Source organism: Carcharodon carcharias, chromosome 4, assembly GCF_017639515.1.
Source record: "Carcharodon carcharias isolate sCarCar2 chromosome 4, sCarCar2.pri, whole genome shotgun sequence".
Taxonomy (NCBI): Eukaryota; Metazoa; Chordata; class Chondrichthyes; order Lamniformes; family Lamnidae; genus Carcharodon; species Carcharodon carcharias.
This window is the reverse complement of record NC_054470.1, coordinates 186,378,144-186,391,817: the sequence shown is the minus strand read 5'-3', so window position 1 is coordinate 186,391,817 and position 13,674 is coordinate 186,378,144. Positions and strand designations below refer to the sequence as shown.

The following is a 13,674-nucleotide window of genomic DNA, read 5'->3' as shown; positions in this document are numbered from 1 at the left end:
GAAGGAGGCAGGTTGGCTCTGGCTGGAGATAAAGGCTACTGCACAGCTGTGAATCCCATAATTAGTGGATTCATTTTAAGAGTGAAGAGAAATTGCATTGCGGCCTTAAAGAGACAAATATCTATACTTTAAACAGCACAAAAATACATTGTGCCTTCGAAGGCATATGAGTTCTGTTCTTGTAAAACACATCCTGACTCATTGTGAGCAATACTACAAGTATGTAAAACAAATACAAGATGAAGGGAATCTAAACAATGTATTGTTAAACACTAAAATATGTAAAATTTCATTTACATTTTATCTTTTTCAAAACTCATTCATATGCATCTAACTTCCTCAGAACTTAAAGCACATATGAGCATGCATTATGTTTTGTGTTAAAGAGACACTTCAATTCTAGTGCATGGAGTGCAATGTTAGGATGCCATGATTAAGAAACTAGCAGGTAATGAGCAATGAGGTGAAGATATTTGCTGAAATTAATAATTGGGGCATCTCTGGAAAAAGAGGAGACCAAAATGTGATTCGGAAAATGTATTCAAAATTAATAAAAAGGGATCGATAGGGCAAATACGGAAATGATGTTTTCACTTATAAGATGATCCAAAACAAAGGGTCATAATTATGAGGTAGTCACTAATAAATCTGAGGTGCAACCTGATCGAGGTGTACAAGACAATGAGGGGCATGGACAGGGTGGATAGGAAGCAGCTGTTCCCCTTAGTTGAAGGGTTAGTCACGAGGGGACATAAGTTCAAGGTGAGGGGCAGGAGGTTTAGGGGAGATGTGAGGAAAACTTTTTTACCCAGCGGGTGATGACGGTCTGAAATGCGCTGCCTGGGAGGGTGGTGGAGGCGGGTTGCCTCACATCCTTTAAAAAGTACCTGGATGAGCACTTGGCACATCATAACATTCAAAGCTATGGGCCAAGTGCTGGTAAATGGGATTAGGTAGGTAGGTCAGGTGTTTCTCACGTGTTGGTGCAGACTCGATGGGCCAAAGTGCCTCTTCTGCACTGTGTGATTCTGTGAAATCCAATAGGGAATTCAGGAGAATTTTATTTATTCAGACAGGTTAGAAAGTAGATAAAAGCAAAAAACCGCAGATGCCGGAAATCCAAAACAAAAAATAAAAATAAAAATAAAAATACCTGGAAAAACTCAGCAGGTCTGACAGCATCTGCGGAGAGGAACACAGTTAACGTTTCGAGTCCGTATGACTCTTCAACAGAACTAAGTAAAAATAGAAAAGAGGTGAAATATAAGCTGGTTTAAGGGTTGGTGGTGGGGGGGGGGGGGGGGGGGGGGGGTGGGGGACAGGTAAAGCTGGATAGAGGGCCAGTGATAGGTGGAAATAACCAAAAAATGTCATAGACAAAAGGACAAAGAGGTGTTGAAGTTGGTGATATTATCTAAGGAATGTGCTAATTAAGGCTAGAAAGCAGGACAAGCAAGGTACAGATAACCCTAGTGGGTGTGGGGTGAAGGGAAGGGATCAAAATAGGCTAAAAGGTAGAGATAAAACAATGGATGGAAATACATTTAAAAATAATGGAAATAGGTGGGAAAAGAAAAATCTATATAAATTATTAGGGGAAAAAAAGGGGGATCGGAAAGGGGGTGAGGATGGAGGAGAGAGTTCAAGATCTAAAATTGTTACTCAAAATTCAGTTCGGAAGGCTGCAAAATTCCTAGTCGGAAAATGAGGTGCTGTTCCTCCAGTTTGTGTTGAGCTTCACTGGAACAATGCAACAGGCCAAGGACGGACATGTGGGCATGAGAGCAGGGTGGAGTGTTGAAATGAAAGTGACAGGGTGGTCTGGTTCATGCTTTCGGACACACCAAAGGTGTTCTGCAAAGCGGTCACCCAGTCTGTGTTTGGTCTCTCCAATACAGAGGAGACCACATTAGGAGCAACGAATGCAGTAGACTAAATTGAGGGAAGTGCAAGTGAAATGCTGCTTCACTTGAAAGGAGTGTTTGGGCCCTTGGACGGTGAGGAGAGGGGAAGTAAAGGGGCAGGTGTTGCACCTTCTGCGGTTGCATGGGAAAATGCCGTGCGAGGGGGTTGAGGTGTAGGGGGTGATAGAGGAGTGGACCAGGGTGTCCCAGAGGGAATGATCCCTGTGGAATGCCACCAGGGGGTTGAAGGGAATTATTCCTCCAATAATTTATATAGAAGGTAATAAGGGAGCAGACCGCAGGGTGGAAATATGAAGGCCAAGGTCTCAACAGCAGCAACAGGCAGGAAGTTTCAGTCAGGTGTTTGCTTCAGGGAAATGAACCTTATAGATGGGTGATGAGGAAAAACAGGAATGAAACAAAATTAAATTTCAAAATCACCCTTTTCCAACTTCACCTCGCCTATAAATAAATTGAATTCATTATATACATTTTTTTTGTTACTTACATATTTGGCCGCACTTGAGGCCTTGGATGTGCCACCTGCTCTGTTGGCCCCAATGTCGGTCTTGGAGTATTAGAAGCAGAGGTGGTAACTACAGCATTCGAAGGAGGTGGTGGTGGAGGCGGTGGGTGATTCTCCTGCGTAAACACAAGACATGGTGTTAGGGCAGTATACAGGCACAGCATATACAGCACAGAAGGAGGTTACTAAGCTCAATTGCTATATGTCAGCATTTATGCTCTACACGAGTCTCCTCCCACTCTTATTTCATTTTAAGAATATGCTTCCATTCCTTTTTACCACATATACTTATCTAGCTTCCCCTTGAATACATTTATGCCTTTCTCTTCAACAACTTCTTGTGGTTCCATGGCCAATTCAGAATTCCCGATTGATTTATTAGTACCCATCTGATATTCATGACATCAGTTTTGGAAACATCTTGTCTACGTCTACCCTATCAAATCCTTTTCAAAATTTTGAACAACCCTATTAGGTCATCTGTTGGCCTTTTTGTTTCAAGAAAGACCAGCATGAACCAGGCATGGAGCAATCGCAATTTGATGGGATAGGCTGGATGGACTATCCAGTCTTTTCAAGGAGCAAAAGCCAAATATTGTGGATGGCAGAGGTCTGAAATTAAAAACAGAGTGCTGGACAAACTCAGCAAGTTTGGCAGCATCTGTGGAGAGGCCAATATGACCCTTCTTTGGAACTTCCTTCAGAACTTCTTCGTGTTCTGAAGAAGAGTCATATTGGACTCAAAACATTCACTCAGTTTCTCTCTCTACAGATGCTGCCAGACCTGCTGAGTTTGTCCAGCACTTTCAGTTTTTATCTCAGGTCCTTTCCTGGCCCTTCTTCGTAAGTATATTATTAAAGTGTGTGTTATGTGTATGTGTCAGGTGAAGAAAGGGATCGGGTGATGTGGTCAAGTCGTGCCAGGGTGGAATGGGCTGTACAAGCAAGTTTTGTCTTCTTCTGTCTTTCTTAGAAACAAAGAAATTTTACAAGCCATTCAGCTCATTGTATCTGTGCACTCTTCATATTTTCTTATCCCTAAATTGGCCTAATTATCTTCCTCTGATTTTCTTTGCCTCTCTCAGGAGACTGTGCAATGTTGGGTTGGAGGATAAGGGAGGGGAGCTGAGATTGGAATTTTTTTTATTCTTTCGTGGGATGTGGGCATCACTGACATGACCAGCATTTGTTGCCCATCCCTAATTGCACTTGGACTTAGTAGTTTGCTAGGGTATTTCAGAGGCCAGTTAACCAGAGTCAACCAGAATGTTGTGGGTCTGGAGTCACATATAGGCCAGATCAGATAAGGATGGCAGATTTCCTCCCCTATAGGACACTGGTGAATCGGATGAGTTTTTACAAAACATGAGGATAGTTTCAGTATCACCATTACTGAGACTAGCTTTCAATGATTATATTAATTGAATTTAAATTCCACCAGCTGCTATGGTAGGTTTTGAACCCATGTCCCCAGAGCATGACTTGGCTTCTGGATTACTAGTCCAGTGACATTACCATTATGCCACCATCTCCCTTTCATGTTGATCTCTGAAAGTTTTAAGCTATGTCAGGATGGACAGTACCGATAGACCACCTGTTTCTTCTCCTGGCTTTTTTCAATTGCCGGCATGATTGTGTGCTCAGTTTCAGGCACAAGACATGGATGTCGAGTGTTCAGGCAACCAATCAAAAGGCAGCCACTGTCACAAAATGAGCTGAATTTTCAAACAGAAAGCTTTCTAAGTGCAAATTATGGAAGAAATGTATCCCAGGCTGTTGAGTGAGGCAAGGGAGGGGATAGCAGGGTTGCTGGCAATAATTTTCAATATCTCTCTGGCCACAGGAGAGGTGCCAGAGAACTGGAGGACAACCAATGTGGTACCGTTATTCAAGAAGGGAGGAAGGGATAAACCAGGGAACTACAGGCCAGTCAGTCTAACCTCAGTGGTGGGGAAACTATTGGAAGCAATTCTGAGGGACAAAATTAATTTACACTTGGAGAGGCAGGGATTAATCAAGGACAGTAAGCATTGTTTTGTTAAAGGGAGGTCACGTCTGACCAATTTGATTGAATTTTTCAAAGAGGTGACCAGGTGTGTAAATGAGGAAAATGCAGTAGACGTAGTCTACTTGGACTTCAGCAAGGCTTTTGATAAGGTCCCGCATGGGAAGCTGATGACGAAGGTAAGAGCCCATGGGATCCAAGGCAATTTGGCAAATTGGATCCAGAATTGGCTGAGTGGCAGGAAGCAGAGGGTGATGGTCGAGGGGTGTTTTTGTGACTAGATGCCTGTGTCCAGTGGGGTTCCACAGGGATCAGTGTTGGGTCCCTTGCTGTTTGTGGTATATATAAACGATTTAGACTTGAATGTAGGAGGGTTGATCAGTAAGTTCGTGGATGACATGAAAATTGAAGGGGTAATAAATAGTGAGGAGGATAGCCTTAGATAACAGGAGGATATAGGCGGGCTGGTCAGATGGGCTGATCAGTGGCAAATAGAATTTAATCCGATAAGTGTGAGGTGATGCACTTGGGCAGGACAAACAAAGATCGGAATACACAATGAATGGTAGGAACCTGGGAAGTACCGAGGATCAGAGGGACCTTGGTGTGCATGTCCACCAGTCCCTTAAGATAGCGGGACAGGCAGGTAAGGTGGTTAAGAAGGCATATGGGATACTTTGCTTTTATTAGCCGAGGCATAGAATATAAGAGCAGGGAGATTATGCTGGAAATGAAAAAACACTGGTTAGGCCACAGCTAGAGTATTGCATGCAGTTCTGGAATCTGCATTATAGAAAGGATGTGGTTGCACTTGAGAGAGTGCAGAGGAGATTTACCAGGATGTTGCCTGGGCTGGAGAGTTTTAGTTATGAGGAAGATTGGATAGACTGGGGTTATTTTCCTTGGAGCAGAGGAGATTGAAGGGGGACATGATTGAGGTGTATAAAATTATGAGGGGCATAGATAGGGTAGACAGGAAGAACTTTTCCTCTTGGTGGAGGGATCAATAACCAGGGGGCATAGATTTAAGGTAAGGGGCAGGAGGTTTAGAGGGGATGTGAGGAAGAGATGTGAGGAAGAATTTTTTCACCCAGAGGGTAGTGGGAATCTAGAACACACTGCCTGAGAGGGTGGTAGCGGCAGAAAACTTCATAACATTTAAGAAGCATTTGGATGTGCACTTGCGATGCCATGGCATACAAGGCTATGGGCCTAGTGCTGGAAAATGGGATTAGAATAGTTAGGTACTTGTTTGACCGGTGTAGACTCGATGGGTTGAAGGGCCTTTTTCTGTGCTGTAGACGTCTATGGCTCTAAGAAATTGCTGAAGAAAGAGACAGGTCTAAGTTTTTTGTCTTGCACTCATCAGGACATGAAAGACTTAGGAATGTCCTGATGAGTCCAAGACAAAAAGCTTAGACAAGTCTCTTTTTTCAGCAATACTCAAGTTCTGTTCTACCAAATGATTATTTATTGAAGAAAGTTTAGAAAGTGGGTTCCACTCCAACATAATTTTTAAAAAAACACAACAGAACATTGTGGCAAACTATTGGGCACCAGTCTGCTGAAATATCTTCAAGTTGTTCAGGTGGATTAACTGGTATCGTACCACAAATTTCAACCCCATAATTCAAACACTGCAGCAGAAGATTAATAATAAATATCCTTTGACGCATTCTCCTCTAAAATAGCTTTACATGCAATTTTAATGAGCCTGAGAACCATCGCTACACTGATCAATTAGGTCGCATGCTATTTCAGTCATAATACTGTTTAAAATCCTTAACACTGCCAAGCTTTTAGCAAATGCAACAGCATTTCAGTTAAAAGCTACATATTCTTATGTTGAACTTTCAAATAGATGATAGTGCAGTGGTGCTGAATTTTACAGCAGTCAAAATATGGACGTCATGCATCTTACAAAATGTGAAAAGTATAATGGAGAGAATGAATAAAATATTTTCTGTGACGAAAGTATAATAATTTTCATAATATTTTTCTGGTCTTTTGTAAAGTAGGTTTATGGGTGTAAGTATAGGTGGTTTTGTCTGTGTGATTTAATTACATTTGGAGTCAAGCAGACTGCAAGCTTGAAATCATCAACAGAAGCCAGGTGTAGAAAGGTGCTTGAAATGCTAATGAGTAAACATGGATGCTGGCTTAGCATATAAATTGTGAAGGTAATTTGCATTTTTAGATAAGAGAAGGGATTGTTTGAATTTCAAAGGCATGTTAGTCTGTTTACAACTAGTCATATAAGTAAGGCTAAGGAGTGTGTTTATTTTTCCCCAAAGATTACTGACAATATTGACAACATGAAAGTTTTTATATTATGAGGAAGACACCGTTTCAAAGACAGATGGAACAATAGAATTTGCATATTAAAGCGAGAGAAACATATATAAAGGAGAATGAAAGGCTATGTGAGGAGGGGGCCATGTAAGATCCAACAGGAGTGTGTGTAACAGCCTTCAAGAAGCCTTCAGCCATTTGGATATAAGTCTGCTATGTAAAGTAACTGAAGTTGGGGAAGCCATTTGGAATTCCACTGTCAAGTGGATACTGTGTGTTAATTTGTTGGTTTTGTTTTAAATCCAAAATCTATTTTGGACTGTTGTCTTAAAGGGGGTATATAACTGGGAATCAAGATAATTAGGAATTTTAGGAGTTATAGTAATAAGTAATTGTAGTCTTATATATGTGCTTGAAAACTTTTATTTTGTTAACAAATATTCTAATTTAATTTTTAAGATCTCTAAAGGTCTTGATAGACTTATTACTTCTGAATTCAGTGCATGTATCTTCTTGTAATAAATACAAATTGCAAAACCATTATGATAGCGCGACCAATTTTCCCTTGTGGATTTGGTCCGCTTGGCACACATCATCTGCCACGTCATAATATTTCCATTCCTCATTCTTCCCATGGAAATCTCAAGAGGAGCCATCAATGTTACTCTTCTTGATCAACAATAAAGAGGCATGTTTATATAGTATGAGAACAAGACAGTCTCTATCTAGCTACTTTTAACTGCCGCAATGTCTTAAACTGACATGCAAACTCTCAAGTTCCTAGCTGACAGTTCAGTAATCCAACACTAGGCAACCCAACACCCTTAGGATAATGTGTAGGGGAGAAGATAAAAGCAGACATGTGTATAAACTGAAAGTGTCTCCTTTGGCAGTGGCCAAAAAGGAACTGCTCTGATCGTTGATCATATTCTGTGAGCTTCTGATCAGGATGAGGATGTTACTATTATAGGAAAATTAGACATTGGGAGATCTGGAGTGCAGCAGACAAGTCAGATTAAGTTACATGCTGCGGTACAAATCAGTGTTGATTCTGGGATATATTGTGTTGTTTTCACACCTGTCTCAAAAGGGGCATCAATACAAAAGAATGAGTTCAGGGAAGGATGATCAGACTGATTTCAGTCTTTCAGGGAGCAAGTTATGAAGAAGGACTCAAGTGACTAAACTTATTTTCACTGAGGGAAAAAAAAAACAAGAGGAAAGTTATTTCACACAATGAAAGGCCCAGATCTAACTACAGTAAATGCAATGTTAACTAGAACAATGGGCACAAGATAAAAGCAGCAACTATGATATTCACAAGCCTCAACCAAGGTTAGAGCTTAGAAAGAAATAAAAACAAAGCGCTGGAAAAACTCAGGTCTGGCAGCACCTGTGGAGAGAGAAGCAGAGTTAGCATTTTGAATCAAACATGACTCTTAGGAGAATTTTCTCCCTTCAAGTATTTATCCAATTCCCTACAATTGAATCGGGTTCCATCACCCTTTCAGGCAGTGCATTCCAATTCAGTGTTTAAAACAAAGTTTCCTCTTCTTCTCTCTGGTTCTTTTGTCAATCACCTTAAATCTGTGTCCACTGGTTACTGGCCCTTCTGACACTGGAAGCAGTTCCTCCTTATTTATTCTATCAAAACCACTCATGATTTTGAACACAATCGAATTTCCTCCAAATCTTCCCTGCCCTAAGGAAAGCAACCTCAGCTTCTCCAGTTTCTCCATATGACTGAAGTCCCATGTCTGGTGTGTACCATTCTTGTAAGTCTTCTTTGCACCCTCTCTAAGGCTTTGACATGCTTCCTAAAAGTATGGTTCCCAGAATTGGACACAATACTCCAGCTGAGGCCCAATGATTGCAAAGGTTTTGCATAACCTTTTTTTTATTCATTCATGGGATGTGGCTGTCGCTGGCTACTTATTGCCCATCCCTAATTGCCCATGAGAAGGTGGCGGTGAGTTGCCTTCTTGAACCACTGTAGTCCATGTGGTATAGGTACACCCATAGTGCTGTTAGGAAAGGTGTTCCAAGCGGAATAGAGCATAAACATATAGAAGTCAAGGATCCTATAAGCTTACCTTTTCAAACAGCCTTCTCAACTTGTCTTGCCACCTTCAAAGATTTGCATAACTACGTCCCAATGTTTTTCTGTTCCTGCATCTTTAAATTGTACCATTTAGCTCATAATGCGTTTCCTCATTCTTCCTACCAAAATGTATCACACTTCTCTGAGTTAGATTTCATCTGCCATGTATCTGCCCATTTCACCAGTCTATGTCAGCCTGAAATCTATTACTAGCCTCCTCACTGTTTACCATATTCTGAGCTACATCCCAGAGTACTTAAGAAAGTGGCCCTAGAAATCGTGGATGCATTGGTGGTCATCTTCTGAGATTCTATAGACTCTGGAACAGTTCCTACAGATTGGAGGGTAGCTAATGTAACCCCACTATTTAAAAAGGGAGGCAGAGAGAAAACAGGGAATTATAGACCAGTCAGCCTGATGTTGGTAGTGGGGAAAATTCTCGAGTCCATTATAAAAGATTTAATAGCTGAGTACGTGGAAAACAGTGGCAGAATCAGACGGAGTCAGCATGGATTCATGAAAGGGAAATCATGCTTGACAAATCTACTGGAATTTTTCGAGGATGTAACTAGTAGAGTTGATGAGGGGGATCCAAGTGGATGTGGTTTATTTGGACTTTCAGAAGACCTTTGACAAAGTCCCACATAAGAGATTAGCGTGTAAAATTCAAGCACATGGGATTGGGGGTAGTGTATTGAGATGGATAGAAAACTGGTTGTCAGACAGGAAACAAAGAGTAGGAATAAACGGGTCTTTTTCCGAATGGCAGGCAGTGACAAAGGGGTACCACAAGGATCGGTGCTGGGACCCCAGTTATTCACAATATATATTAATGATTTAGATGAGGGAATTAAATGTAATATCTCCAAATTTTCAAATGACACAAAGCTGGGTGGGAGGGTGAGCTGTGAGGAGGATGCAGAGATGCTTAAGCTTAAGAGTGATTTGGACAAGCTGAGTGAGCAGGCAAATGCATGGCTGTTGCAGTATAATGTGGATAAATGTGAGGTTATCCATTTTGGTAGCAAAAACAGGAAGGCAGATTATTATCTGAATGGCTATAAACTGAGAGAGGGGAATGTGCAACGAGACCTGGGGTGTCCTTGTAAACCAGTCGCTGAAGGTAAGCATGCAGGTGCAGCAGGCGGTAAAGAAGGCAAATGGTATGTTGGCCTTCATAGCCAGAGGATTTGAGTACAGGAACAGGGATGTCTTGCTGCAATTGTACAGGGCCTTGGTGAGACCACAGCTGGAATATTGTGTGCAGTTTTGACCTCCTTACCTGAGAAAGGATGTACTTGCTATAGAGGGAGTGCAGCGAAGATTTACCTGACTGATTCCTGGGATGGCGGGACTGACATATGAGCAGAGATTGAGTCGATAAGGATTATATTCGCTGGAGTTCAGAAGAATGAGGGGGATCTCATAGAAACCTATAAAATTCTAACAGGACTAGAGAGGGTAGATGCAGGAAGGATGTTCCCGATGGTGGGAGAGTCCAGAACCAGGGGTCACAGTCTGAGGATATGGGGTAGACCATTTAGGACTAAGATGAGGAGAAATTTCTTCACCCAGAGAGTGGTGAACCTGTGGAATTCGTTGCCACAGAAAGTAGTTGAGACCAAAACATTGTAGGTTTTCAAGAAGGAGTCAGATATAGTTCTTGGGGCAAAAGGGATCAAAGGGTATGGGGAGAAAGCGGGAGCAGGCTATTGAGTTGGATGATCAGCCATGATCATAATGAATGGCGGAGCAGGCTCGAAAGGCCGAATGGCCTACTCCTGCTCCTAGTTTCTATGTTTCTCTATCATCTGTAAACCCTGAAATTAAGCCCTGTGGTTAATGTTCATATTAAAAATACCAGTGGGATCCATGGGGAACACCACTATATACTTCCCCGCAGTCTGAGAAAACAGTTCACCAGTACTCTCTGCTTCGTCTCTTAGCCTATTTTGTTTCCATGCTGTCACTATCCTTTTAATTCCATGGACTTTGATTTTGCTAACAAGTCTAATATGATACTCTATTAAATGCCTTTTGAAAGTCTATATATATATATATAAACCGCACTTCTCTCATTAACTTTGTTACTTCATCAAAGAACTCCAGAATAGAGTAGATAGTCAGAAGCTTTTTCCCAGGGTGGAAGAGTCAATTACTAGGGGACATAGATTTATGGAGAGAAGAAAACTATAGAGGAGATGTGTGGGGCAAGTTTTTTACGCAGAGGGTAGTGAGTGTCTGGAATTCGCTGCCAGAGGAGGTGGTGGAAGCAGGTACGATAGTGATGTTTAAGAGGCAGCTTGACAAATACATGAATAGGATGGAAATAGAGGGATACGGACCCCGGAAGTGCAAAATGTTTTAGTTGACGGGCAATATGATCGGCGCAGGCTTGGAGGGCCGAAGGGCCTGTTCCTGTGCTGTACTTTTCTTTGTTCTTTGTTCTCAAAGTTAGCAAAGTTAGACTTGCCTTTAACAAATTCGTGCTGACTTCAATTTATTAGCCCATACTTTTCTAAATGGCAATTAATATTGTCCCAAATTATTGTCTCTAAAAATTTCCCCACCACCAATTATTAGGCTGAGTGGTCTGTAGCTGCTAGGTTCATCCTTTCCTCTTTTTTTGAGGAAAGCATAACATTTGCAAATTGGAGTGGAACTGAACTCACCATTTCGTCAAACAGAGTAGGAGCAGCAGGTTTCCTTCCCTGAATAAGATCAGTGAACCAGCTGGATTTTTAACAATAATTCACTGCTACTAATACCAGCTTTTTATTTTTAAAAAACCTGAATTCAAATTCTCAAACTATTGTTGTGAGATTTGACCTCTTACTTTTCTGGATTATTTGGTAGGCTTCTGGAATACCAGTCCAATAACTATTAATGCCAATTAAATGTGCTGAATTTGTAATCTATCGCAACTTGGTTCAGTTAATGGGTTGCAAAAGTAGCAGTGAGCAGTGTAAGTAGCAGTGAGCAGTGTAGCCAATACACTGCTGCATATAACATTCAACAGTCTTACAGTCAATTTCATCGTTCCACAGATTTCAGATTTGCTCAATTATCCCTGTTGTTAACATGAACATTATTAACATGAGTAAAATAAAACCCAATGCAACAAAACACTTGGCTTTAAACTGTAACCTAATGCACATCATAATTCAAATGTTCCACACCCAATACACTGGGATGAAACCTATCCATTCACCACCTGGCAGCCTTTGATGTGCAGCTCAGTGAAAGCCACGAACACAGATCACAATGACTAGCCTATCATTGTCTCTTTCTATGCCTCTATTTACGTTCAGAAGCCTTTGAAGTTGTGCATTCATGAGGGTCAGTAATCTTTAGCAATCAGACCTGAATAATGGTGACTCATGAATAGCTGCAATCCTTTGTCATGCCACTTTGTCCACATGAAGCTCTTTTAATAAGAATAGTTCAGTTATAGTTGCTGATTAATGAAACCTCTTGCTGATTAAGAACAGATTTCCAACTCCTCTCCAGCTCTGAATACTGACACTCCTGGGAAACCTGACACAATAATATAAATGTGTGCACGTACACCATCAAATTACCTTATAGGAAGCACCAGGCAAGGCACTTAGTGTGTCAACTGTAACCTTTTGCACATTGCAAAAATTTAGATGACAAACATATGAAATTAACAGGCGTGAAAAGACCAACTGGGTCCATTAAACCTGTCCCACACCACGATGGTCAGAGCAGCACGACTAAACCCTCAACCCATACAGTGCCCCGCAGCCATTCAATCTCCTGGGAAAGGCAAAAAGAGAAAACATAAGCAGGAAAATTTCTCTCCAACCTCATCAGTCGATCGAAACCAGTCCAGAAACAAGCGTTATTTTTCTCTATTTTTATGCCACCAAAGTGTAGAGCTGTGTGACTGGGATGATAGTTTACAGAAAGTGAACAATTTTTGCTTTTATTTCCTCTGATCCTGCTTTCTGCATTGTTGCATAATTTGACAGTTGTAGAAATCATGCACCAGCAAGTCAACTAATAGATAAATCTGATCAGTCAGGTATCCAGCACCCAATGAGATTTACCTGAAAAACTTGAAAGGGGCATGCAGCCTTTGAGACTTGTATTAAAGATCTCTCTGGATACTGCACTGTTTTTAGTCTGATCACCCACACTACCCTTATACTATAATCTGAAAGGAGCCATAATGCCATTAGCTCCAATCACTTGATTTGCCCAGCAGACATCTGCATTGTCAACTGGTCCTGAGCACGGCTGCCTTGCAACAGTAATGTTCTAAGCAGGAGAAGGATGCATGAACTGAGAAGATGACAAAATCTGCAAACAGACAAGTTCCTGCGTAAGAGAAATCCTACGTAACTGGATAAATTGTCACTTTGTTGAAGGATCAGTTGTAACTTACCCTTTTCTTACACACAGCTTGGCAGCATTAGCGTTGACAATGTTTTGTAACCTTTGGCATCAACTTTACTCAAGGCCACTGTTGAATTCTTGGCATGAAGAGGTGTCTGACAAGGAAGCAGTGTGCATACTCTGCAGCCCAGTTACTTAGGCATTCAGTGCTCGCCTATTGTGTCAGGAAGTACGATATAAACTTAGGGGTGTGCAGCACAAACTACATGCAAATTTGTCAAAGATGCGTTATCTCCTCGTAACTGAAGTCAAACATGGGCAAGGAAACCTCCTGCTGATAACCACGTACTGCCCTCCCTCAGCTGATGAATCCTCCATGTTGAACACCACTTGGAGGAAGTACTGAGGGTGGCAAGGGTGCAGAATATACTCTGGGTGGGGGACTTCAATGTCCATCACCAAGAGTGGCTCAGTAGCACCACTA

At 41.5% G+C, this 13,674-nt stretch overlaps 1 protein-coding gene across 3 annotated transcripts in view; it reads right to left on the bottom strand.

The window, feature by feature from the left end:
* The window catches only part of sh3rf1 (SH3 domain containing ring finger 1), a 192,868-nt gene that overhangs the window by 25,239 nt on the left and 153,955 nt on the right, over nucleotides 1-13,674 (bottom strand). For all 3 annotated transcript variants that reach the window (XM_041187064.1, XM_041187065.1, XM_041187066.1), the window contains one exon: nucleotides 2,413-2,546. In XM_041187064.1, the coding sequence (XP_041042998.1) occupies nucleotides 2,413-2,546 (134 nt within the window). The remainder of the gene's footprint in view (nucleotides 1-2,412; nucleotides 2,547-13,674) is intronic.